The sequence below is a fragment of the Neohortaea acidophila genome, assembly GCF_010093505.1.
Source record: "Neohortaea acidophila strain CBS 113389 unplaced genomic scaffold BDY17scaffold_7, whole genome shotgun sequence".
Taxonomy (NCBI): domain Eukaryota; kingdom Fungi; phylum Ascomycota; class Dothideomycetes; order Mycosphaerellales; family Teratosphaeriaceae; genus Neohortaea; species Neohortaea acidophila.
The window spans coordinates 371,749-396,498 of NW_022985516.1; the positions used below are offsets into that span (position 1 = coordinate 371,749).

General features: G+C 57.2%; 11 protein-coding genes across 11 annotated transcripts; 7 read left to right on the forward strand and 4 right to left on the reverse strand.

The window, feature by feature from the left end:
- Window positions 1–297: 297 nt before the first annotated feature.
- Window positions 298–1,385, reverse strand: BDY17DRAFT_299570 (uncharacterized protein). Its single transcript, XM_033733936.1, has 3 exons — window positions 1,206–1,385; window positions 1,116–1,139; window positions 298–1,050 (listed from the first exon to the last, which is right to left on the reverse strand). The coding sequence occupies exons 1-3, from the start codon at window positions 1,206–1,208 to the stop codon at window positions 664–666; spliced, it is 414 nt and encodes a 137-aa protein (XP_033588312.1). The 5' UTR covers window positions 1,209–1,385; the 3' UTR covers window positions 298–663.
- On the forward strand, window positions 1,386–2,671 carry BDY17DRAFT_299574 (uncharacterized protein). Its single transcript, XM_033733937.1, has 4 exons — window positions 1,386–1,652; window positions 1,721–1,892; window positions 2,292–2,381; window positions 2,436–2,671. Exons 1-4 carry the CDS (start codon window positions 1,570–1,572, stop codon window positions 2,499–2,501), a joined length of 411 nt encoding a protein of 136 aa, XP_033588313.1. The 5' UTR covers window positions 1,386–1,569; the 3' UTR covers window positions 2,502–2,671.
- BDY17DRAFT_299580 (54S ribosomal protein L38, mitochondrial) lies at window positions 2,672–3,382 on the reverse strand. Its single transcript, XM_033733938.1, has 3 exons — window positions 3,295–3,382; window positions 3,139–3,223; window positions 2,672–3,072 (listed from the first exon to the last, which is right to left on the reverse strand). Exons 1-3 carry the CDS (start codon window positions 3,307–3,309, stop codon window positions 2,765–2,767), a joined length of 408 nt encoding a protein of 135 aa, XP_033588314.1. The 5' UTR covers window positions 3,310–3,382; the 3' UTR covers window positions 2,672–2,764.
- A 458-nt stretch (window positions 3,383–3,840) lies between these two features.
- Window positions 3,841–6,165, forward strand: BDY17DRAFT_325262 (uncharacterized protein; the record flags this gene model as incomplete). The annotated part of the gene is made up of 2 exons (XM_033737323.1): window positions 3,841–3,951; window positions 4,018–6,165. 2 exons carry the CDS (start codon window positions 3,841–3,843, stop codon window positions 6,163–6,165), a joined length of 2,259 nt encoding a protein of 752 aa, XP_033588315.1.
- Window positions 6,166–6,351: 186 nt separating this feature from the next.
- On the reverse strand, window positions 6,352–8,250 carry BDY17DRAFT_252354 (P-loop containing nucleoside triphosphate hydrolase protein; the record flags this gene model as incomplete). The annotated part of the gene is made up of 1 exon (XM_033731249.1): window positions 6,352–8,250. The coding sequence occupies one exon, from the start codon at window positions 8,248–8,250 to the stop codon at window positions 6,352–6,354; it is 1,899 nt and encodes a 632-aa protein (XP_033588316.1).
- A 393-nt stretch (window positions 8,251–8,643) lies between these two features.
- Window positions 8,644–13,629, forward strand: BDY17DRAFT_311407 (uncharacterized protein; the record flags this gene model as incomplete). Its single annotated transcript, XM_033735528.1, has 4 exons — window positions 8,644–8,652; window positions 8,714–8,857; window positions 8,918–12,901; window positions 12,952–13,629. 4 exons carry the CDS (start codon window positions 8,644–8,646, stop codon window positions 13,627–13,629), a joined length of 4,815 nt encoding a protein of 1,604 aa, XP_033588317.1.
- Window positions 13,630–13,887: 258 nt separating this feature from the next.
- BDY17DRAFT_317493 (alpha-ketoglutarate-dependent sulfonate dioxygenase) lies at window positions 13,888–15,434 on the reverse strand (the record flags this gene model as incomplete). The annotated part of the gene is made up of 8 exons (XM_033736107.1): window positions 13,888–14,042; window positions 14,115–14,230; window positions 14,301–14,356; window positions 14,411–14,512; window positions 14,575–14,664; window positions 14,718–14,874; window positions 14,939–15,134; window positions 15,197–15,434. The coding sequence occupies 8 exons, from the start codon at window positions 15,432–15,434 to the stop codon at window positions 13,888–13,890; spliced, it is 1,110 nt and encodes a 369-aa protein (XP_033588318.1).
- A 603-nt stretch (window positions 15,435–16,037) lies between these two features.
- BDY17DRAFT_252624 (S-adenosyl-L-methionine-dependent methyltransferase) lies at window positions 16,038–16,975 on the forward strand (the record flags this gene model as incomplete). Its single annotated transcript, XM_033731270.1, has 3 exons — window positions 16,038–16,214; window positions 16,285–16,506; window positions 16,562–16,975. 3 exons carry the CDS (start codon window positions 16,038–16,040, stop codon window positions 16,973–16,975), a joined length of 813 nt encoding a protein of 270 aa, XP_033588319.1.
- Window positions 16,976–18,177: 1,202 nt separating this feature from the next.
- Window positions 18,178–20,050, forward strand: BDY17DRAFT_252457 (major facilitator superfamily domain-containing protein; the record flags this gene model as incomplete). Its single annotated transcript, XM_033731259.1, has 4 exons — window positions 18,178–18,777; window positions 18,830–18,940; window positions 18,998–19,705; window positions 19,766–20,050. 4 exons carry the CDS (start codon window positions 18,178–18,180, stop codon window positions 20,048–20,050), a joined length of 1,704 nt encoding a protein of 567 aa, XP_033588320.1.
- Window positions 20,051–20,156: 106 nt separating this feature from the next.
- On the forward strand, window positions 20,157–20,963 carry BDY17DRAFT_170711 (uncharacterized protein). Its single transcript, XM_033729806.1, has one exon. The coding sequence runs from the start codon at window positions 20,314–20,316 to the stop codon at window positions 20,788–20,790; it is 477 nt and encodes a 158-aa protein (XP_033588321.1). The 5' UTR covers window positions 20,157–20,313; the 3' UTR covers window positions 20,791–20,963.
- A 790-nt stretch (window positions 20,964–21,753) lies between these two features.
- On the forward strand, window positions 21,754–24,510 carry BDY17DRAFT_317495 (kinase-like domain-containing protein; the record flags this gene model as incomplete). Its single annotated transcript, XM_033736108.1, has 4 exons — window positions 21,754–21,981; window positions 22,450–22,578; window positions 23,119–23,247; window positions 23,290–24,510. The coding sequence occupies 4 exons, from the start codon at window positions 21,754–21,756 to the stop codon at window positions 24,508–24,510; spliced, it is 1,707 nt and encodes a 568-aa protein (XP_033588322.1).
- Window positions 24,511–24,750: the final 240 nt, after the last annotated feature.

A 24,750-nucleotide genomic window follows, 5' to 3' on the forward strand; every position in this document is an offset into this window, starting at 1 on the left:
TGCTATCCGTCGGCCATCCATGGAGAGGGGTGTGGTCGCAATCGTAACAAAACGCCATCAGCCTTGCACTCCAAGCCGAACCATTCCCAGCGGTAGACGTCATCAGTCCGTCCCGTGATGGAAAGCGGGATAGTGTTAGTTGTATTCGTGTTTGTGTGTTTGTGTTTGCACGTCAAACGGTAGCACCCGACTCAAAAGAAAGCCAAGCTAGAAGAAAAGTGGGAAGATGGGAACAACGCCACACCGCCATTGTTTGTTACGCTCTCTACGACCCGACTAATGGGAAGCTTGGTGGCACGGGGGAATTATTCGAGCCTGCAGGAAATGTTGTCAATCCAAAGTTCGCGGGTGTCACAAAAATGCGGGCCCCGACAGCCTGGTGCAACGCGACGTAGAGAATCGTGCAAAGGCATCGCGGCCGGTCGGAATTCGCTCCGTTCACATACCTCTCTATAAGATGCAGCCCTGAAGCAGTCTGCACCACCGTCGATACCTCGCCGGGCTTCAAGTTGAAAGCGGCTTCCTCAAACTCCTTTTGCATGTCGCCTCTTCCGAAGAAGCCCCTGTAACGCGCGTTAGCTGCAGGCGCACAAAATCACAGCCATGCTTGTGCTCGTTCCACCAGGGTAAGAGCGGCATTCCGCACGGCTCTGTGCGAGATACTCACAAGTCACCACGTCTGCGTGCGGAACTGTCGTCGCTCTCGGTAGTTGCGAGATCGCCCAAGCTCGTCGACCCGTTCTTGATTTTCTCTTCGTGTCCCTGGATGATGCCCATCGCCTCATCCTTGGACCGCGTGATCTCCGCCTGGCGCCAGGAAGAGGGCCGTCTGGACTCGCGATGCTTGACGAGAAGGTGCGCGCACCGGATCTTGCCGTCAAGACTTTGCTGGTTCGCCACCCCCTCCTGCCGCAGGTTGGCCGTGTGGTACTGGCCCATGTAATGCTTGAGCGTCTCGCTGTCGGTGTCCGCCGGCGGCTCCCATCTCGATTCCTTCGTGCTGGGGTTGAAGTAGTATGGCAAATTCTTGCTGTTCGAGTGCCGGACCTCCTGCACAACGCGTGTTAACTCACCCCGCGAGCGCACTGGATTGGTATGAATAAAACAGCACTCACCCAGCCTGCTGGCAATCCGGTAGCCTGTTGCAGTTGCATGGTCAGCAAGAGTAATGAATGTTCATTTCCCCAGACCACACGCCCGCTTACCATGATGGCCTCGATATTCGTTCAATAAAAGCTGAGATTCCCCACACTTCGTTCTCCTTCTGTCGAATTGCCCCTGCACCTTCGCTCGTGCTCTCGCTTTTCGGCAGAAATGTCTTGATTGATGAGACGGAAAGGACAGTGTCTTTCACTGGAGCAGTCGAACGCGCGTGACTTTGAGGGGTCAACGGCGGCTTGTGAGTGGCCAGAAGTAGCGCCACCGTAACCTCGTGCCGCATCCGGTCCGAGCTGATTACCTCAGCACTTAACGTGTCACGCAAAACCTCCCACTTCGTGACTCGTCACTTTCAAACGTCCACCAACTCACACACACCTGTCGCCACCCACCCCGTCGCATCCCCTCAACATGGCGGCGTACGAAATCGAAGCCCCGGACGTGCAGGAGGCCGCAGACTCCAAGAAGATCAGCTTCCGCTTCTGTCGAGAGTGGTAAGGCCGCGCCTCTGCGCCCCCTCTACCCATCACCGCGAAGGCCTCGCTCGCTGACTTTTCTGCAGTTCCAACATGCTCTACCCGAAAGAAGATCGCCTCAACAACACGCTCATGTTCGCCTGCCGCACATGCACCTTCAGCGAGCCGGCGGGCGCGTCGTGCATCTACCGCAACTCGCTCAAAGAGACCATCGCCGAGACGCCGGGCAACGTGCAGGACGTCGCTCAAGATCCTACGGTGGGTGAATCTACTTCCTTTCCCTTTGATGATTCTGCGTCTGCTTTGAGCATCGATACGGAAGAGTTGGATGGCATGGATTCGGTGCCGGAGGCTTGCACGCTGTGCGGTGAAATGATCTTGTGTCCGATTTGTGAGAACCCCACGGACCAGGGCGTCATCCTCGAGACCGAAGAACCCGAGGAAGAAGTTCAAGAGTTGGGAGAAGAAGTGGTGGAGGTGGAGGCGGAGCGCCGTGAGCGCAGTCTATCAGGCGGCGACGCCAAACAATCTTGAAGGGGTGGCAAGAGCAAGATTTCCACATCATTCGACTTACTGGACATGGCTTGTGTTTTACTGGTTTGATTTCTGTTTGCTACGCACAGGAGACTTTGACTGACAGGTGGCATATGTGATTAGCTCCCGCACGCCGAAGTCGAATGCAACAAGTGCCATGCTCGCGATGCCGTCTTCTTCCAGAGCCAACAGCGCACGGCGGAAACTGGAATGGTACGTCTACGTTTGCATGAGATACTTCTCTCACACCTGCTAACCCCTTGACAGGCGCTGTTTTACGTTTGCTGCGAATGCCAAAATGTGTGGTCGACGCTGCAAGACAAGAAAGAATAGGATCGCTTGCTTTGCGCATCTCCTACAGATTCCAAAATCCTCGAGGTCGGGCGGCCGTCGGACGCTGAGAGTACGGCGCGCAACGATCTCCTCGAGCAGGACTGGCTCGTCAATGTTTGACAAGGTGATTGCCCGGTTTTTAGCGTGGTGCTGGGGCGCTATGGTACAGATGGTTGCTTTTGAATACCCATTTCAATGAAGCGAGATGTTTCCCCCAATCTTTCCAAACGCCTTCGCTGTGCTCGTCTCTTCTCCCCCTCGCGTCATACATGCATCGGCGCCAGACTTAAGATCTTGCTCCACTTCTTGTCCCGCAACTCCTTGCCCACCACGCCGTTCATGCGCGAGCCGATGGGCTCCCCGCCCTTGTTGATGAGCACGCACGCATTGTCGTCGAACCGCACCTGGCTCCCATCCCGCCGCTGATAGGGCTTCTTTGTGCGCACCACCACCGCGTGTCGGATGTCACCCCGCCGAACCTTGTTCGCCGCCGACACTGATACGGAGCCACCGCCGCCGGACTCGGGGCCAAAGTTGCGCTGTCGTTGCACGACGACGATGATGCGGTCGCCTAGGGTAGGGAGTGTCAGTGGTGACGGAAGGGGGATTGCCGGTGAGCCCTTGTGAATGTACACACCTATGCGTGCGTCTCGCTTCATCTTGAGCACCTTGACACACTCGGCGACCGCGGCGCCCGAGTTGTCAATGACATTCAGCATGGTCTGGTGCGGTGTTAGTCTTTTTGCTGCAGGGCGCAGATCTCGCTCATGGTTGCATTCAATGGTAGACTGACCTTGAGCTGAATCATCGTGAATGGCTGTACGGCCTGGGCGGCCCTTGCGACGTGGTCGTGTGCACAGGATGTGTGGGATGGAGAGGGCGGAACCCGTGGAATAGTTTGCATTCGCTAATGATCAAGCAGCGAACCTTCCCGAAACGTGCAACGGGCCGACGCGGCCGACGCGAGGGGGAAAGCCGCAGTGGCTGGGACTGGCGGTGCAGCCCTCCATTCAATTCATTCCCCCATTCCACTCCCTCCATTCCCTATTGTTGCGCGCCAGTGTGTGTGAAGAGGGCATGTTTCTGCGGCTTCTTGGGGTCAAGTGTTCCATGTGTTTGCCCGAGATGATGAGGTGAAGGTCGCCCACAAAGCAAGCCACGCGCGCACAAACGTGCGGAAAGGAAGGGGGCTCGCGACGGCATTGAATGCGCCGCTGCATCTTACTCTTTGCTCCCCTGTCTTCCCTCTTTGCGCTCCTCCTTGCGCGTCAACTCGCCGCTGTACTCTTACTCCAGACCATCATCTCCCTCTGCCGGCCTCCGCGCTGACGTGTCAACCATGCCACGGCAAGCCGCGGACCTGGAGGAGGCGCTGAAGAAGAAGGGTGGCCTGACGTTGTCGCAACTCGCCAATTACGACGACATCATTACCGATGCGCTGGTCGATCGGGTACGAGCATTGCCGGCTCCCTCTCCAACGCACATGCAAACGTAACTGACGCGGCATCGCCTCTAGGTATACTTCTGGTCCTCCATCCGCAAGCTGAAAGCCAACTACCACGCATGCCGCGGCGTGCGCGAAGAGCTCGTCTGCCAGATTCTGCAGCAGCAGGTAGTCATCGCCAAAGACCCCGTTGCGGCGCATAGGGAGCTGCTGAAACTGCCGGGCCTCGCAAAGTATCTTGCCCACCTGAAGAGCGAAGACGAGAAGGAGCACTTTGAGCGCCACCTGCGCAAGTACATCAACATCTACCTCCCGGATTGCCCGTTTGAAGTGGACACGACGAATCGCTACACCGTCACCACCGCCGAGGCATGTATCAAGGCGCGCAAGCCGATCAAGAAGGGCGAGCCGATCAAGTATCTGTCTGGCATCCAAGTGGAGATGAGCGCGAGGGAAGAGAAGGAGTTGTCGAGTCGCACCGACTTCAGCATAGTCGTGTCGAGTCGCAGGAAGCGGCCCTCGTTGTTTCTCGGTCCCGCTCGCTTCGCCAATCACGATTGCGATTCGAATGCTCGACTGAACACGAGTGGCGCGCATGGTATTCACATTGTTGCCTGTAAGGATATCGAGGCGGGCGATGAAATCACCGTCACGTACGGGGATGACTACTTTGGCATCGACAACTGCGAATGTCTGTGTGGAACATGTGAGTCTTTGCTTCGGAATGGGTGGGATCCGGCAGGTCCGCCTTTGCGAGAAGAAAGCAGTGACGAGGAAGAAGAAGATGGGGACGAAGGGGAAGCGACTCCCAGGGCGACGAATGTTGCTGTGTCGAGAAGCGCTGGTTCGAATCTCGGCAAGCGAAAGCGAGAAGATGACGAGCCTAGTGGCGGCAATAAGAGAAGAGGACGAGGGGGGCCGCGGAGGGTGGTCGAAGCGGAGGCCAGCCGATCTCAATCAACTGCAGTGAGCGACACCTCTTCCGGCGAATCTGTCATGGAAAGAATCTTCATGCTACTTGGAGGGATTGGTGACCGCCGACTAAAACAGATGAGTGCACAGGCTGGATCTTCTCGGGCTTCATCCGCCAGTGCTTCACCGTCGCAGACTGAGATTTCAGACGACAAGAACGATGCCGCGAAAAAGTCCGGCGACTTGGGGTCTCGCTCCCCTTCTAGACTATCTTCTACTCCCTCGCAAGCCCGTGCTCCGATACGAGATCGAAAGACCGATTCACCTCGTGCAATTGGGCCGAGCGAGCGCCTGGGCCATTCCGCCGCGCGCACTCCTAGATCCAGGTTTCTCCGGGACCACACTCAGCGCAGCACCTCATCCCTGCGCCACGTTGTCCACGCCGACGAGACCGACACGGACGTGCTGGAAGGGTCTCCGTCTCGAGGGCCGACGCGGCGACAACGAGCGGAACAGGAGCCGTCGGTGAAGTCGGAGAATGACGAAGCGTCGTCGGGTTCCAGCTCGCCTCCATCGACCAACAACGACACCTCGTCGTTCACCTCCAGTGCATCTAGCGCCACCTCCATTGATACCTTCACTGCGGGCAACATCTCGCAAAGCATCTGTCAGATGCTCACCGTGGACGATGTCGAAGACTCGAAGCATACTGTCGTCGAAAGTACCGATGTGCAGAGCAGCGCGCTTCACGAGCGCCGCACGCGCAGAAGCGCCCGAAAGCCCGCCGAAACATCTGCCACCCCGCCCATCCACAGCATCGAGGTGCAAGAAGGCCACTCCTCCACAGACAGCGAGGACGACACCAAATCCACTCGAGGCCCCGCCCGCACGCCCGGCGACTACACCCTCTGCAAAACGCTGCTGCCCACCACCTACCACCGCTGGGTCGAATGCCGCAACTGCGACGAGCACTTTGTGCAAGGCGACGCGTACCTGACGCGCATCGGGTGCCCGCGCTGCGAACGCCACAGCAAGCTGTACGGCTACTACTGGCCCAAGACGGACAAGGAGGGGAAATACGACGGGGAGGAGCGCGTGCTGGATCACCGGACGATTCATCGCTTCATTGATCCCGAGGAGGAGCGGGTGGAGCGCAAGGGCCGTAAGACGCTCGCTGATGTGGTGAGGGAGCGGGAGGTGTCGTTGAAGAGGCTGGAGAGTGAGGAGGTGGAGAGGGAGATGGAGCGGAAGTTGAGGGGGAGTCCGAGGCGGGCGGATGGGAGGAGGAAGCTGAGGAGCACGATGTAACTGTATCTTGTATATGAGTTTTGATTAACGAATTGCATTCCTTACCTATCTCGCCTGCCGTGTGTGGAGATCAATGGGGTCGTCGAAACGCGGTTGGTGAGCGAAGAATAGAGGTCGTGATTGGACCTCAACATCTGATATATTTATACACATGGCGATAACTCTAGACAACGCTTCGTTGACAGATCATATCAACGCAGCACCCTTGAACATCCCGTCCCGCACCTCCCTCACCACATCCTTCCGATCCTTCTTGCCCACCAACACGATCCCTCGGCCTCGCCGATTCATCCGCCCCACCCTGCCCAGGCGATGAATGAAGTCGATACTGGTGTGCGGGACATCGTAGAGGAGGACGTGGCGCAGGGGAAGGGTGTCAATGCCTCGCGAGGAGATGTCGGTGGTGATGAGGACCTTTGTGTTAGGTAGAGTGCGTCCGGCAGGTATAGAGGGCTCTGTAGAAGAGTCGGCGAGATCTGCTGGCGATATTGCTGGGTGGAAGGTTGATGTAGCGGTTGAGGAAAGCAGGTTTTTGGTGGAGGTGGTAGATGGTGCGGTTGTGGCGCTGGTAAAGGAGGCCAGCATGTCGTTGTTCTTCCTCTCTGCACTATCCCGCGACAACGCCACGGCCTCGATGCCCTTCTTTTGAAGATACTCCGCCAGCTCTGTTGTCTTTTCCCGCTCGTTCACGAAGACGAGGACTTTCTTCTCTCGCTCCTCGCCTTCCTCTGCCACCTCTTTCCCAATGTCCCATATCACCTGCGCGCATGCCAAATCTCGGTTGCCTTGGTAGGGGATCTTGTCAATATCCACCACGCTCAGCTGCACTCGTCGCGGGATGGCGTGGAGATTTGGGGTGACGAGGCGGCGAATGTTCGGAAAACGTTTGTGGAGGTAGGAGTCAAGGCTCCGAGGAATCGTAGCGGAGCACAGGATGAGTTGTTGAAGTGAAGGGGTGGCACGGTCGATGATGGAGGAGGTGATGGGGGAGAAGGAGCGATCTAGAAGACTGTCGGCTTCGTCGATGACGAGATGTGTGACGCGCGAGAGGATGTTGGGCTCGCTTTCTGTAATGCTGCTGAGGAGGTGTGGGGTGGAGACGACGATGTCGATGCCCGCCGCGGAGAACAATCGACTACGTATCATTCGGCCAGTGTAGTCGGCGCTGATAGATGTGGAGCGGTACTTCACGGTGTGAGCGAAGGACTTGACCAGATGGCCTACTTGCTCCACAAGCTCGGCCGTGGGGACAAGGATGATGGCGCGAGGGCGGCCAGTGGAGGGATCGGGCTGGCCGTCGGTGGGAGGGTCGATGTCAAACAGTTTGTTCCTAGGCCTCGTTGCCCTCGATTCATCCATCTCTTGACTGTCCCTCACCTGCTCGGCAAACTCTGCGCGCTTGATAGCATCGATGACGGGAAGCACATATGCCAACGTCTTGCCGGAGCCGGTCTCGGCGGCGAGCAGAAACTCGCGCATCTCCTTCTTGCCTCCTTGCTCTTTTCTTCGGAATTTCGGGTTTCTTGGGCCCTCGGAATCGAGGAGGGCGGGGATTGCTAGTCGCTGGACTGGAGTGGGGGAGACATCAACCATGCCACCCAGTGCTTGCGTGGCAATGGAGTCTTTAATGACGGGCAGTAGATCGAATTCGTCGAAGCTGGTCCTCTGCAAGATTGCCTCCTTCACCCGTCCACGTCTTTCATACGACACATTCGTCAGCCGTTGCTGCATCTTGAGCGCCTTCATCGGCTCCTTCGTCTTTGCTGGTTTGCCTGCATCCTTGGAAAAGCGATTCGATCGTCTCTGTTCGGCCGCAGGGAGCTGGTTCTTGGTGCTATGAAGGTCTCGAGGTACAACGGTCATGTTCAATCCACCCCATGGACTGTTGCGACTTCGTTGCGCAGGTCTGCCGGACGAACTGGGTTTGACAGGGCCTCGCTTGACGCTGGGCGACAAGACCATGCGCGATGGCTTGCGCTTCTGCAATGTTGCGGCATTCCGAGACGCTTGCCATGGTGTGCTTGTGGGAGGAGCCAATGCCCTGGCGGCGCAAAAGGGACAGAGGGAGGAGCTGAGGCGGAACATGTCGCTCGTGTGCACAAGGTCGACGTGGTTGCCCAAAAAAGTTGAAGACATGCGCGCAGCCCATCCCCTTCGGGCCTAGCGCGGGCGAGAGTTTGACAAGGCCTCTTCCGTGGTTGCGTTGCGGGGCGGGGTGCGGCGTGTTTTGTTTACACTTTCGTAACTTTAAATCCTCCGTCGCCCATCTTGTCATCTTCTGGACTGCTTCGCTTGCAAGCGACGACATACGTTCGATATTCCTTCTCTACACACACCTTCCGCCTCCTCTCGCTCGCATCGCTGCTTCACGTCCATTGATTGCTCGCTCACTCATTGGCGTGCGACCCCATCTCCGACAGGCGGGCGCCGCCGCCGCATTCCTCTGTCCCACTGCCTGACGACGAGGAGCTCCCCACCATGGGTTCAGTATGTGACCTCTTCCACGCTTCATATCATTGCGCCGGATGCTGACGTACCATTGCCTCAGGTCCCGCCGTTGCGAATCAACAAAAACACTACGCCCGGCTCCAGTCCGGTCAAGATGCTCGGCCAGGCGACCAGCAGGCCGCTCGCCGAGATTGGCAGTACGGAGCGTAGGAGGAACAGTCCCAGTTACATTCAGGCCACAAAGGTAGTCATCTAATCTGTCTCATCACCTTTACCTCTCCACGATTGCTGACAATCCCCCCAGAAGATGATTGTCACCACCGAGTCCTCCCCATACACCGAAAACTCCTCTCCGCCATCCTTCGCCAAACCCTCTCCGCGCGGCTTCTGGGCAAATCGAGACACCAAGTCGCCCTCCCGTTTCGACAGCGAGAACTCGCCTGCCGCCGATGCTTCGCCAGTCTTTGCCTCTCCCAAGCGCCGCCCCAGCGTGGAGCGGCTCATGCAATCCAGCCCTGTGAGAAAAAGTCACATCTTCGCCCTCGAATCGAAAGATGCCTACGATCCCAGCACTCTTCCCAAGGTCGAGCGTCCTGCCCCCCGCCCACTCAGTCAGTCGGTCGCAAATAACACCTTCGCCCGCTTCGACTCGCAAATGAAGGAGAACACGCCTCTCTCTTCTCCACAGCGCTTTGGCCACAGGCGCAATCAAAGCCAGACCGAACTCCCGGTCTTGACCCCCTCCAAGTCTCCTGGTATTGCAGCTCTCTCTGCATCACTTGAGGGAGAGCAGCAAAGCCCGCTGTCGCCCACAAAGTCCTCACTGGCGCGAAACAGCAAGTTCGGCGGCTATTCGCAGCCCGCAGTCGAGGACGATTGGAGTGATGGGGGACGTGCCACAACCCCCCGGGCGCTGAACATGCAGAGGAAAAGTGTAACCTTCCATCATGACCCCCCAGTCGTCAACGAGTATGAGGAGCAGACCCCCGAGCCGTCTCTCTCTATCGCTTCCGACCGCGAAGGCAGCTGGGAGTCGGACGACTTGGACGATCGTGACATCCACTACGACCGCGGAAGCTCGGCAGACGTCGAGCACCACCGCGAAGACAGCTTTGATGCCGACCTCGAAAATTCAGACAAGACACCCGTCGTCTTACCGGAAGACTGGAGCCGGATGAGCCCCGACGAAGCCCGGACGGATCTCGCAGATCAGAAGGATGATGTGTTTGAAGATCACGCACGCTCGAATAGCAATGGTCGTGTAGCTTCCGACGGTGAGGCGAGACCACTGCCTCCCCTTCCAGCCTTCATGCAGCGCGAAAGAAGCGGTTCGGACCTGTTGGCATCAGCGGCTGAGCGTGCTTCGAATGCCGTACGAGGACCACCCTCTCCGCCCAAGCGCGCCTCATGCAGCAAGGATGACATCCTCCAGATGATTGCCAAATCCTCCCCTGCCACGCAGAAGCCATCGCAAGAGGACGAAGAGGGTCACGAGGCATTGATCGTCACCAATCTTGACACCGGAGAGAAGGTGCAAGTCGAGGTCCACGAGGCAGCGGTCGAGGAAGACTCTGTGATTGCTGACCTCGCCGATTTCGCCAAAGCGCCGCCTCGCATTTCCCGTGAATCCATTCTGAGGAGCGTTAGGAATTCGAAATACGATTTCGAAGACTTTGACGACGAAGATGATGCCGATGAGTCTCAAATCAACCTCGATGATGCCGACATACTGCGCCCATCGATCGCCGAACTCGCGAGGATGGATCCCGACCAACCCATTCCATCCCGTGAGAGCAGTCGCGAAATCAGCGTGTCTTACCCTTTGGCCCATGGCTCGACAACTCATCAACCGCCTGCAAGCGACGTCCCGATTAAGGAGGAGCCCACTGAGGACAACGATATCGACATGAGTTCCATCCCGGCCTCGATAGTGGGTGGTCTGGATCGTCAATCCTCTGTTCTGCACCACCGTGCGGCATCGCTCAGCGGGGACGAAGATGAGGCGGACACTGCTTCCCGCTACTCTTCCCTGGATCCGCCAGACGCAGAGAGCAGCATGATTCACACGCGTCGCGAGATAGTCGAGCATGAAGACGGGAAAGAGACCCTGACCGACGCAATGGAATTGTTGACCGTCAAGGATTACAGTGCTCGCGTGCAAGCGAAGCAAGGGACTCGCGCGGACGACTTCCTTGGACTGCCCGCCTACTTGAGCATGGACGACTTCGACTTTGGAATGAAAGACTACATCACTCCCTCTCCGCCGTCCGGAACGACCACGTCCAAGAAGGCCGAAGAGCAACAGCTGTTTGTGCAGACCATGCCACAGCTACAGCCGCCGCTTGAATTCAAAACACGCGATGCCGTCTCCACTGCCTGGTCGCCGCGTGCGGAACCAGAAGTCTCGCCGCCTAGCACCCCCGATGCTGTCATCAAGCACGATGACGGTATTGTGTCGCCTCTTGACGGCCTGAATGGCTTTGCAAGCATGCATGTACCGCGCGAGTCCCCTGTTCCCGAAAGAGTTGCATCGATCAAGACACCCGGCGGCAAGCTGAAGGCCAGACCTTCCGCTACGCCTGCCGATCTGGCTGGCATGGCGGAGCAGCGGAGAATGGTGAGCGAGGAGCCACCCGTACCCGCTGTTCCCTCTGTTTATCAGACGATGGAAGATACCACCATTGGTGCCGAGGATGATGCCAGCAGCTCTGTGTACTCCAACGATGAAGTGGTGGAAGCCCTCAAGCAGCCAGTCGAGCAGTCAGAGAAGCCGGCTCGACGAAAGAATCGCAAGAGTGGTGGCAGAATGGACCTCAGCCTTCTTGATACGTCTACCTTCAGCCTTGGCGGAGGGGATGACGGATTGGGCCTGGATGAGGATTTTGACAGGATCAGTGAGGCTCAGAAGGTTAGCAGTGCACCCTTTCCTCCTCCTGCACATGCGAGGTTCGATCCGCAACGGTCGATGCTACCGCAGGCGCAGTCCGTTGTTTCATACGGCACCCCAATTTCCCCTTACAGACCGCATCCTTACAGCAGCGCTGGTACTGACTTGTATACTCGCACACAGAAGGGCTATCTCATGCGCGAAAACACAAAGGTCGTCATCGCCACCACCAGGGACTTTTCTGGTGACAGCAACGGCACCGCCGAGTCTGGTTCGACCATAAGGGGTAGCGACAACGCTCATCAGCCCCAATCCCCGACCTCCGAAACACCCAAAGCATCGAGGACAGCGAAAAAGGACAACTCGAGTCCGAGGAAGGCGAGCGCGGAGCAGTTCTTGAAGACTGAGCCTTGGAACGGGAAGGTGAGGAGGAAGAGTGTGAGGCTTGCGAGTGCGCAGCAAGCGGCCCACCTGACCGATGTCGCTCCTCCGCTACCTGGGCAAGAGAGTGCGCTGGGTGTTGTCGACGAAGACTATGCCGCTGGCTCCAGCAACCTCGAAGATGATGTGGGTGAAGGGGTGGAAAGAGGAAGACTGTTCGTCAAGGTGGTGGGTGTGAATGATCTGGCGCTGCCACTGCCGAGGAACGACCGAGTTTACTTCCAATTGACCTTGGACAATGGCCTGCACTGCGTAACGACCTCGAGTCTGGAACTCGGGACTAGCGCACCCATCGGGCAGGAGTTTGAATTGGTGGTATTGAACGACCTGGAGTTCCAATTGACGCTTACCACGAAGCTCCCGCCTCCGCCACCAGTACAGACACCGCCATCATCCAGTGGCTGGCCGACGAAATCCCCAACAAAGCAGAAGACCTCCGGATTTGCAAGGTTCTTGTCATCGCCGAAGAAGCGCGCGGAGAAGGAGCGCCAGGAGCGCGAAGCCGCCGAGGCCGAAGAGCGGAGACTGCAAGAAGACTTCTACCGGAAGCGTGCGTCGGTAGCACCAACTGCATGGGACCTACTGCGCGACCTGGTCAATGAGTCCGACGGCTCCTTTGCTCGGGCGTACGTCAACTTGAAAGCCCACGAAAAGCAGTGCTTCGGGCGACAACTTACGGTCGATGTACCCTGCTACAACGAATGGGCTTTGGAGAAGGATGTGCAGGTCGTCAACAGCGTGCGCAACAAGCGTGGCACGCTGTCGGGCCCGGTCAGGCTGCCTCCATATGTCATTGGCCAGCTGCGTCTGCAGTTGCTGTACGTCCCCAAGCCCAAGGGTGCAACAGACGATGACATGCCGAAGAGCATGAGCGCGGCGGTCCGAGAGATGAAGAAGGCGGGAGAGTCGAGCGAGGTGGTGCACGAAGGCCATTTGAGTCAGCAAGGTGGTGATTGCACGGTGAGTTGATTCGTTTTCTGCGCTCCGTGCGTTGACTGACATGTATATAGCATTGGCGACGACGTTTCTTCCGACTGCAAGGATCGAAGCTCACCGCCTACCACGAGCACACGCAGCAGAAGCGTGCCGTCATCAACCTCACCAGAGCGTCGCGACTAGTCGATGGTAAGCGCATGCTCACCGCCGACCCATCTCCCGCCAAGGCAGGCAAAGGCCGGCGCAAGTCCGCCTTCGCCGAGGAAGACGAAGCATACCAATATGTGGAGGAAGGATTCCGCATGCGCTTCGCCAACGGCGAGACCATCGACTTTTACGCCGAGAGTCGCGAGAAGAAGGACGAGTGGATGCTCATGCTCAGCAAAGTCATTGGCAAGCCGGACGGGGGTGCAAGACCCTCCACTTGGACGGATCTGGTCCTCGTGCGCGAGCGAGCGACGGGCGGCGCAAGATCGGAGTCTGCGGTCGATTCGTCGTCGCCGGTCAAGGAGGCCGCAGCGCCGGAAGTCAAAGACTTTGCTGCTTCTCGGCCCCCGACTGCGCAGAAGCAACCTTCCGCCATCCCGACGAGCAGCAGGAGTGTGCCGACTAGCCCCACCAAGGGTCCGCCTTTACGCAGTGCGCCCATGCCTCCTGCTGCTGCGGCGCCTGCGACGAGGCCTCGGACGCCACCTATGAGCGCCAGGAAGGGCCATCGGTCGAGGGACGCGGTCAAGAGTATGATTTTCTAGGCGGTATGAGGTGAGCGGGGGTAGGAAAAGTCGGGTAGCATTCCGTATTCTGTTTTTCTTCAGTTTGATGGATAATGCTGGCTGGGTTGGGTGGGTTGGATGAGTCGGCGGTTGGTGTATACTACGTCGTTGAATGAAGGCATATACTTTCATCACAGTCTCATGGCAGCCTCCACTATCGTAGGCCTCGCAACACCGTGTACGGATAACGGCACCTCGTCACCAGCCAAACACATGGAGTCATCGACAACGATCCATTCACTCATACCCAGTCAGCCCCAAGTCCTCCGACCGACTAGTGCTATTCGGATCCAAGTACGGCCTCTCGCCAATGCCCACAGCACGATGTCCAAATCGCTCGCCCTGGTAGTCGAACGTGGCGGAGTGGAAGGCGCTGCGGTTGTCCCAGATGGCTATGAGGGCGGATGTCCCTTAGTTTGAGGGTTCCTGAGACGGCCGGGGGAAAGTGGGAAATTGGAGCTTACCGAGATCGTTGGGGTTCCTCCATTTCAGGCGCACGGTTAGGTCGTGGTTGTCGAGGATTGTGCGGTAGAATTTCTTGAGGAGTTCGTCGGATTCTTCGCCGTTGAGCTCGTTGATTCTGGGTCGGGGAGTCTTGAGTTAGCTTTTTGATGGCCGTGATGCTCAGAAGTGTTGGGGAGGCTTCTCACTGCTTCGGGAAGTTGCCGCAAGCAAAAATACTCTTCCATCCCGTGACGGGGTTGGTCTACGCTAATGTTAGCACATGAAGAGTTCATGTGGAAGCCCGATTGATACGTACTCGAACGACCGGATGCACGGCCGTCAACTCATCGCCGACGTTGTCTGGACTGCCTCGAGGTTCTGTCCAGATCTTCACCTTTTCAGGATCTCTGGCGGCGGCCTAAATACCCGGTCAGCGCTGTTGTGATGGCGACCCAAGGATTTCTGAAGCAAGCCACTGACGTTAATGAAGCCCTCGCCGATGAACGTGGCCGTTAAGCTCTCAAAGAACTTCTGGTAGGGCTTGGAGAAGCGGTCGTACAGCTCGTAACCCTGGCATGGTCAGTATACTCGCTGGGAAGGTCCAAGCAGGCGAGGGTGCTCACGGATGCCCACAAAGTGTCGCCTCCACATTCGGGGAGCTGGGTCAGTCGCAGGGAGGTGAAGTCGGCGGGACACGGCTCGAACTGGATGTCCGAATGCCATGTCGCGGCGTCGTAGCGCCGGGAGTTTTTGGGCTTGGAGTGGCTGAACAGCTTCTTCCTACGTTACGATGGAGAGATCAGCCACGAGTAACATATCTGAGAGTTGATGCATCGATACTGACCTGGCCAAGGAACTGATGTGACTGATTTCAGCGTCGGGCACACCGAACTCGGAGGTATTGTTCAAGATGGGATGGATGTGGAGCGAGGAGGTTGAAGGCTTGTTGGTGAGCTGGCCCATCCGATGGACGAGTTCCTTCTGAAGTTCATCGGTGAGATTGTCCTGCTTGCGGAAGAAGACGACACCTCGTTGAGCGACTGTACGCGGCGGTCAATTAGTAAGGGCGGTTCTCGATGTTTGTGATAGGGGGTTGGCATACTCGTCACAGCAAGCTCGCGAAGCAGCTCGTCTGCATTCTCGGCGTTGAAGATGTCGTCGACGATGTTCAGGGTAGGGAACTCGCGTCCAATGACGGGCGTGGCATCCTCCCATCCAAACTTGTCTAGAACCCCTGAGGCTTTGATGGGTTGACGGAGGGGTTTCGAGGAAACGACGACGTCGTGCTTCAGTCCGTTGTGGTGGGATTCGGATTGTTCCGAGAGCAGACCGGGCGCCATGATGAGAATAGTGTGTTGTTCTTGTTCGTATCAGCAAAGATGGAAGTCGTTTCGATTTCCCAAACGAATGCCTTCTGACCCTATTGCTTTATAGATGTTCGTAGTGGGGCTCGCCAAAACACCGCCACGTATCACGCAATGAATGAGGTGCAACATTCGAGGTACGTCGCCTGGTAGTTGCTGTCCGACAGCGACGCCCACAGGTCGGCCCGTCGCCGATGTGCCATGAAGTCCAGCCTTTTCGGATGGAGGATGCCGAGATCGCACATCAAGACTGCACATCACTCACTATCTGTGGCTTGAGTACTACTCGATCGTTATTTCTTGGATCGAGAGGAATGTTAGTGATAATCTCGCAAGTCGTAGCATTGAGACCTCGAGCGGACATCCAGATGAACGGGGACGGGAGCGTGGCCAGAAGCGTGGCCGTGTGACTGGAAGGCTGATAATCCAAAAGTCTCCGACATCTTCTATTGTCTCCGGGCGTGGTTATATATTAGTATGCGGTGTTCTCGAAGCAACATAAACTGTTAAATGATCAATCAGTCAAACCCACGCGCTTTGTCCAGACTCAGCTTGTTACTTCTTCCGTCATTTCGCAACATGTCGAGGCTTTCGGATACCAAGGGAGATGACTGGAAGGGTCTTGCGAACGACTACGAAAGGCTTACCAAGGAAACGGCCAACCGGCCGATCGAGGCCATGTTGACCCGAGCGAACGCCCTTCTGCCTTTCGCCCAGGCGACGGGCATTCTAGATAACGGCTGCGGCCCAGGTCCGGTAGGGCTGTAGTGTCCCCTCGTGAGCAGCGGCATCGACCACAACGCTGACTATATCGCTCTGCTCACAGATCATGGCGCGACTTCTCCGAGACTACGACGTGCCGGAGACGTGTTCGCTTACGTGCTCGGATTTTAGCGAGCCCATGATCGAACAAGTGAAGAAGCGAAAGGACAAGGCGACGGCAGAAGATGGTAGCTCGCCATGGGCACGGGTCGAGGCCAAGGTGCTGAATGCCATGGAGCTGGAGGGTGTAAAGGACTCAAGCATGAGCCACATCACGGCGGGATGGGTAGGTGATGGCGGAGACTGTGCAGAATTTTGAGCAAACTGACGTGCTGGTGCAGGTCTACTTTATGGTACCGGAACCAGCGAAAGCTCTGAGCGAATCCCTGCGCGTGCTGAAGGATGATGGGGTCTTGAGCTGCTCTTCGTGGGAGGGATCGCAATGGATCGACCTCATGCATCTCGCGGCTCGCATTCGACCCGACAAGACGATGCCGGAAATGCCAAAGGACTGGAGCAACGTGGACTTACTGAGGGGCCAGCTGGAGCAGGCGGGATTCCGGGAGGTGGAAGCGCACCGTGTCGAGACCAGCATGGCGTTTGACACTCGCGACAAGCTGGTGGACATGTTGCTCAACGTCATGCCGCCAATGGTTAGTCCATCCAGCTCGCCGTTGCTACGGAGGCTAACGATGTGTGACGAATGTAGGTCAAGCAATTACAGGATTTCTCGGAGGAAGAGCGGACGCGGTTGAAAGAGTTGATGCTGGAGGAGGCGAAGAAGATGGACGGCGAGGAGCCCATCCGACTTACGGGCATGGCTCTTGTAGCGGCGGGGAGGAAGTAGACCGACACCAAATACGGCAGTCGCGATGGTGTCGATAGCTTGGCAGCACGTGGGCCGTTGATATGAAGCATGTGCAAAGCCATCAGCTCACAGAGCTGCCCCGCGCACGGATACGGCGTGCTGTAGCGAGCGCCTCTGTCAGCAGACTAGCGCGTTACTAAACCAGCGACCGGAAGCCACCACCTCGCCTGCACGTGCGGTCCAGGCTGCGACAGGTTGTTGCGCAGAGCTTGCTTGGAATTGGGGTGGCAATGGACTGTCTCGAGAGGGCAGTTATGCGCCGACGTGGTCTGCCGATGTTTCGTTCCGCATGCTTCCGCCATGAGCCGCGTTGGGAATGCATCATTGCGCACGCATCGCAAGTACCGTACTAGCGGAGAGGAGTTCTCTTGGCAAATAAAGCCCGAAAAGCCGCCCAAAAGGTCACAGTGATCTCACTCCCTCAGCCCTAATGAGAGGTAAATGAGTGGATCGGAGCTCGGGTGGTGGTGACGCCAGTGCCGATGCGCTCCTCATTGTTTCGCCTCACCCAGCTACTACATAGCCCGCCGTATCTGCCACTTTCCCTCCATTGTTAACTCTAACTGCCTCCCCCCCCCGACGACCCTTTGGCCGCTCTATTGGCGCAACGCGTGTCTGCCATTCCAGCGAGCCATCATCGCTTGTTGATCCGCAACCATGTCTTCGGCACAACGTTCGCCCCGCGGCATGGACGTCGAGGATGCTGACATCGCTTGGGCTGAGAGGGACGCCGATCCGGATCGCGCGCGCGACTACGACCCCAACGACCAGCTGCAACAAGAGTACACTCGCCTTCACACCGAATACGATGCTCGCCACCCTCAACTGTCCCAAAGCGAGTCGCGTCGAGAGGCCGTGGAGGAAGTCGAAGAACCCGAGCAGATTGAGGAGCTCGAGGACCCAACACGCTCCGGCGAGGGGCCCCACGGCACCCCAAACGAGACCGGGTCGATCAGCTCGTCGATGTCATCAGGTCGGCGCGAGGAAATCCGCGGTCAAGCTGGCGGAGCTCGCGGCCAGCCTCGCTCCAGACAATACTCCTCCGCCCCCACCCTTACCGCCACGTCCACCAGGATGGAGCGCATGCTGATGGAGTACATCGACCGCCATCCCACCGCCATCGAGCGCATCGAGGGCCATCGCTTGCAGCATATGCAAACGGTCGGTGGCACTAGCAAGGCCCGCGCCGAGGGCTACGAACTTCCATCCTTCGGCGCTGGCAAGCCCTACCCTCCCCCGCTCCCCGAACGAGAAGAATATGTGGTCGAATTCGATGGTCACGACGACCCGCGACACGCGATGAACTTCCCCATGAAGACCAAGATTCTCATCGCCGTCATTCTGGTGTACGACTCCCTCGCCGCCACCTTCGCCTCCTCCATCTTCTCCGCCGCAACGGAAGCAGTCGGCGAGCATTTCCACGTCGGCAGAGAGGTCGTCACCCTCGGCACTTCGCTCTTCGTTCTCGGTTACGCCGTGGGCCCTATCGTGTTCGCGCCCATTTCCGAACTCTACGGCAGGCGTCTTCCCATTGCCATCGGCGCCTTTGGTTTCGCCATCTTCAATACGGCCGTCGCGGTGGCTAAAGACTATCAAACGGTAGTCATCTCTCGTTTCTTCGCCGGCTTCTTCGGTTCATGTCCCCTGACGCTCTGCGGTGCTGTCTTTGCAGACATGTTCAACAACGAGGTGCGATCCTGTCCATGTTTCGTATGAGACCCCTGCTAATAACCCGAGTCAGCATCGTGGTACCGCTATCGCCATCTTCTCCGCAACATTGATGATTGGTCCGTTCTGCGGGCCGTTCGTCGGTGGGTTCGTTACGAAAACGATCGGCTGGCGCTGGACCGCAGTAAGTTGGGAATCGACCCAAACACGTATCTAAACATCCCGCTGACCATTTTCCAAGTGGTTGCCAAGTTTTATGGGTTATAGTGCGCTAGTTCTGCTCATTTTCTTCCAGAAAGAGACCTATGGGCCTGTCGTGCTCGTAGCCAAAGCCTCGGAGCTCCGACGCCTCACGCGCAACTGGGGCATCCACGCCAAGCAAGAGGAAGTCGAGGTGGACCTCAAGGACCTCGCGATCAAGAACTTGACCCGTCCGCTACGCATTCTCTTCACCGAGCCGATTGTCTTGATCATCACGCTCTACATGTCGTTCATCTACGGCCTGCTCTACCTGAACCTCACAGCCTATGCACTGGTATTCCAAGGGGTCTACGGCTTCTCGCTGGGCGTTTCCGGCCTGCCTTTCATCGCGCTGATTGTCGGCGTCCTGATCGGCTTGGCCTGTGTGGTTCTTATGAACAAAAGCTACGTCAAAAAGTTGAGGGCCAACAACAACATCCCCGTACCCGAATGGAGACTCCCGCTGCCCATGGTTGGCGGCATTCTCTTCGCGGCCGGTCTTTTCTGGTTCGGCTGGGGCGGCTACTCGACACAGGCGCCATGGATCGTGCCTACTCTGGCTGGGGGTTTCATCGGTTTCGGCATATTTTCTGTGTTCTTGCAATGCCTGAACTACATTATCGACGCGTACCTGATGTTCTCTGCTTCCGCCATTGCCGCCAACACCATCATGCGAAGCATGTTCGGCGCCATCTTCCCCCTCTTTGCGGTATGTCTTCATCCAAGTGCTTATTTGACCATCCACTGATTGGGCACGCAACAATAACAGACCTACATGTTCGAAGGGATTGGCATCAACTACGGCATGACCCTGCTGGGCTGTGTCGCCGCCCTGTTCATCCCCATGCCCTTCTATCTCTACAAACACGGCAAGAAGCTGCGAGGCAAATCCAAGTTTGCCCCCGCGCTGGACATTCAGCAGGACAAGAGGCGCGACGAAGAGAGTCGGGGCCAACAGGAGACCGATGTCGAGGACAAGATCGATGCCACAGGGTCGAATAGCTCGGACGAGCCGAAGCCTGACGTGCAGCGGGAAGAGAAGAAACATGCTTGAGTTGGTTGATGGTTTGTTTGGCGCTGGGTCGCTTCCTGTATATGGGGTTTTTGGGGGTTGGAAAAGATGGGGTTTGGCTGATTGACATTTCGTGAATCTGACTTGCTTTGCTCGTCTCGTGTCAACCCGACCAACAGACTTTATTGACGTGCGTGACAGTCCCGCAACGAACACGGGCATGCGAATTGGTACGAATTGCTTTCAAATGCTTCCACCGTTCATCATTCTGATCGTTGGGCTGTGTCACACGCGGCTTGCTTCGAATGGTGACCAGTGATTCCTTCATGTTCTATCACTCCAAGCGAATCAATATCAATCTGATTGATGATGTGGTGATGACATTCAATCAAGAGACGACTGCTGATAGCCCAAGACATCTATCAACAGCCAAATGCCTGCTAACATTCACAAACGAGCATCAACCAAACATCACACGACCTTTCGACCATCAAAACACAAATGTCGGCAATCAATCAATCGTCACCAGCGGACGACGGTTCGACGCCTTTCTCCCTTTCTTCATGATCCGTGCCAGAGTCGTGCTTATCAACGGTGCACGTTCTCGATGTGGTTCTTCGAACGTAAGCGGTTCGTCGTCGTCCATGTCCTGTCGGACGGAATTCCAGACTTCCCGGGAGGAGCGGCGGAGAGTGACGACGAGGAGGAAGAGGAAGGCGACGAGGGTGAAGAGGAGCAGGGCGAAGCTGAGGATTGCGATGGGGTCGTGGAGTGCGTTGTAGTTTGATGAGGATGCGGGTTGTTGGGTTGATTGTTGAGGTATCGGTGGGGACATGCTGGCGTGTAGGTGGTGGTGGGAGGTTGTGTTGCGCGGGTGTTTGGATGGTGTTGAATATGAAGAGCGTACGATTCCAGCTGAGCTGGTTGAAGGAGATATAGGAAATGCATGAAAGAGAGTCTGGTTTATTTCTGCGGTGTCTAATGCAGATGTGAGACGAGACTGACACACAGCTAGATCTATACGGAGAGTGGAATCAGAGATATGCTGCGAGCCGGCTAGAGACATGTCGCATCTGTGGTAGTATACGTCCCAGACTTCTTGCTGACAGCTAAGATTATTCTTCAGAATGCTTTGCCAGACGTCGACGAGATGCAATGGTACGACATCTGCCGCATTCATTAATCCTGGTTGGTGAGGAGGGACAGAGGCCAATAGGGTGTTTGCAATCGCATGCTTCTAGAAGACATTCTGAGCCATTCATCTCGAGAACAAAGTCTGGGGCGTAATGCACGATCATCATCGAGACCAACGACGTTGCGCTGCATGTCTCGGTATTGCAGTAGTCGGGTGAAGAGTGAAGTGCAGTTTGAGACACGTGATGGGAGTGGATGCCAAGCGCTGCAGTTGTCGTGGCAACACGACTAGCGTGCTTTCCCGCAACGCGAAACCGCCAGCTCACGCTATCCTCCACCTCTTCCACCGAGCATGACTTCACTTCGGCCTCCCAACACGACATATCGCGACCGTGCTACCGGGCGCACATGTAGCGAGGCTGCGAGACGCGACTGAAGCCCGCCGACCAGCATACTTAGCCGCGCCATGCCCCGGCCCCGGTAGACCCATTGGCCGCGAGCCGCATCTCGGATTGAATACACTTTCTTTGACCCCGGAAGAAGCACACCACCATCCGACAGAACAACCCTCGAGCAGCCGACAGCGCATCAGACATACCATCGGCAGAATCATGGCGGCCGTCGCCCATCCGCATCGACCCCAGCTGCGCCGAAACTCGCCTCTGCCCTTCTCCACCGGCATTCAAGGCTTCGCCGCCGATGCCCCCATGCTCAAGCGCATCAACATCGACGACAGTGACTCGGACGACGAGCCTCCGCCCGCCATCAAGTTCTCCAAGGTCACCCAGGCACTTTTGGACGATGCGCCCGTCCCATCATCTCCCCCCAAGCACGAACATGTCCACCATCCGCCGCGCTTCGACCACGCCGTGGCCTCCAAAAGAGCAGCCATCGATACCCCTAGTAGGGCACCTGGCATCAAGATCATCCGAAGAAGCTCGCCCGCGGTAGCGAGCGACGCCTCGAGAGGCAACACTCCCCCTCGAGTGGTGCATATTGGCGCAAAGAACTCCGGCTCTGCGGCCAAGCGCTCCGTTACCATCTCAGGCCCATATCCTCACAGGTTTCCAGCAAAGCGAGAGCCCACGCCGACAAGAGATACCAACCCCGAGATGATCACCCCTGCGCCCGCCCCTCGTGCGTTCAGGGTGCGCACGCGAGCCAACAGCGCTACGTCCCAGGACGGACATGGTCTCTCGTCTAGCAAAGCAAATTCACACCACGAGCCTCAATCAAACTTCGACTCTGAAAACGAAAGTGGGGGAGATGATCTCGGCCGAAGTACCTCGACGCGTCACGCTTCGGAGGGTGCGACTCGCTTCGGTGCCTCGACAACCGCACGATCGCGGACTACATCTGCAGACCCCGCTCCGCCACCCGGCTCACAACGTATCAAACGTGCGCCCATCACCGGCTCTTTCCTGAAGAGCGGACCTGTGCGGCGAGGCTTTCGCAGACGAGACAGCGAGGATAATGTCTCACCACAGGACGAGGCTGGCCCCGATTCAGCCGCAGCTTCACAGCATTCGTCCGCACATGCAGAAAACTACAACCCTCACGATCTCAGCGCATCGAGGGTTAATGGCACCCGTAGTCGCAGCGGCAGCGCGAATGTACGGGCCACCTCAATCGAGCCAGTGTCAGTGCATGACTTTGCGAACAAGAGCAGCGCATCACATGAATCCAGAACCTCCTCTAGGCAAGCGAGCTCATATCTGTCGCGAAGCCACATAAGCAATGACTCGCGTCCGCCATCGCGACAAGCGCACGAACGTGCCTGGAGTCGGCAAGCCAGCGTGGAACGGCTGCAGGCACGAAGAGAGCCGAGTGTGCAGGCAGACGTTGAACCCGCGGCTGTAGCGCAACCACTTCAGCCAAGCGCGGATCGCCCAAGACCTGGTGCGGAGCAGCAGTTGCCGCAAAGAGTGCATAGCGTGCGAGGTGCTCAATTCCGCTACGTGGCACCAGCAGCAAAGATCCAAACCGACGCGTTTGAAGACCAAGAAAATGTACCGCCTCCGACGTTCAAGCGAAACAAAGACCAAGAGTTCAGGCACATGGGCAAGCCGTCCATTGCCATACTCCCGGATGACGACAAGCCAAAGGTGCGACACATTGGAGAGACTCCCGGTTCTGTACCAGCCCAGCAGCATGAGCAGCGCAAAGTCCTCGGCGCGATTAGCGGCAACACTCCTCATCGCGCTGCGCCTGCGCCGCCGCCGAAGATGTCCGTCATTGACACCGCCACCACGACCGCTGGCGCGAGCGTCACAAAGTCCAAGAAGAAACGCTCCCACATTGTCATCAACGGCAAGATCTTCACACAGATGGGCAAGTTTGGCTCGGGCGGCAGCAGTGAGGTGTACTGCGTCATGGCCGAGAATTACAACCTTTTTGCTCTCAAGAAAGTGAAGCTAAAGGACTGCGACGAGTCTGCCGTGCGAGGGTACAAGGGCGAGATTGATTTGCTCCGAAAGCTGACCGAAGTGGATCGCGTGGTGAGGCTGTACGATTGGCAGCTGAACGACGAGAAGCAGGAGCTCTACATCTTGATGGAGAAGGGCGACACCGACCTCAATCGCCTCCTCACCCTGCGACTAAATGGGGAGAAGGCGAAGTTTGACCCCGTCTTTACCCGATACCACTGGAGGGAGATGCTGGAGTGCGTACAATCGGTGCACGATGAAGACATTGTGCACTCCGATCTCAAGCCCGCGAATTTCCTCTTCGTCCAAGGAAGACTGAAACTGATCGACTTTGGCATCGCGAATGCAATCGACACCGACAATACCGTCAACGTCCATCGTGATACCCACGTGGGCACGCCGAACTACATGAGCCCAGAGAGCATCACCGACACGAATGCCACTCCGTCCGGTAAGCACGCCGTCGACGCCAACGGACAGCACGTGAAGAAGGACATGAGAATCGGCAAGGCGAGCGACGTGTGGAGCATGGGATGCATCCTGTACCAAATGGCCTATGGCAAACCCCCCTTTGCCCACATCCCCAATCAACTCTCGCGCATCATGGCCATCACGAATCCGAACCACCACATCACCTTTCCCAACACCGGCGTCGGAGGCGCGCCCATCTCCCCAGCGCTGCGCGGCTGTCTCCGACGGTGCTTGAACCGCGATCCGGAACAGCGGCCGACGGTGAAGATGCTTCTCAGCGAAAGCGACGCCTACATGTACCCCGAACGCGACGGCATGGTCATCCTGGACGAGAATCTGCTCGGTCAGATTATCGGCAAGGTGGTGGAGCGGTGCCGAGATCCCAAACGCGGCATCCCGAGCGAGGGCGAGATCAAGGGCTATCCGCGGAGCTTTATGGAGAGGATTTGGACGATGCAGGAGCAGCCTTGAGAGTTGGGGGATGGGCTGGGAGGACATTCATTGGTGGGGTGCGGGCTTTTCTCTTTTTTGTTTTTGGTTGAAAGAAGTGCAATTGAGCGAGCGATGGCCCTTGACGACTGTCCTTGAATGAAGAGGGCTTTGGATACCCACGAATCGGCATGGTTAGAAGCAGTGTTTGTTCGCAGCTTGCGAGAGAAAACGACGAGTCTCTGAGACTCATGATTTGAATGAGCACCATCATATCCCCAT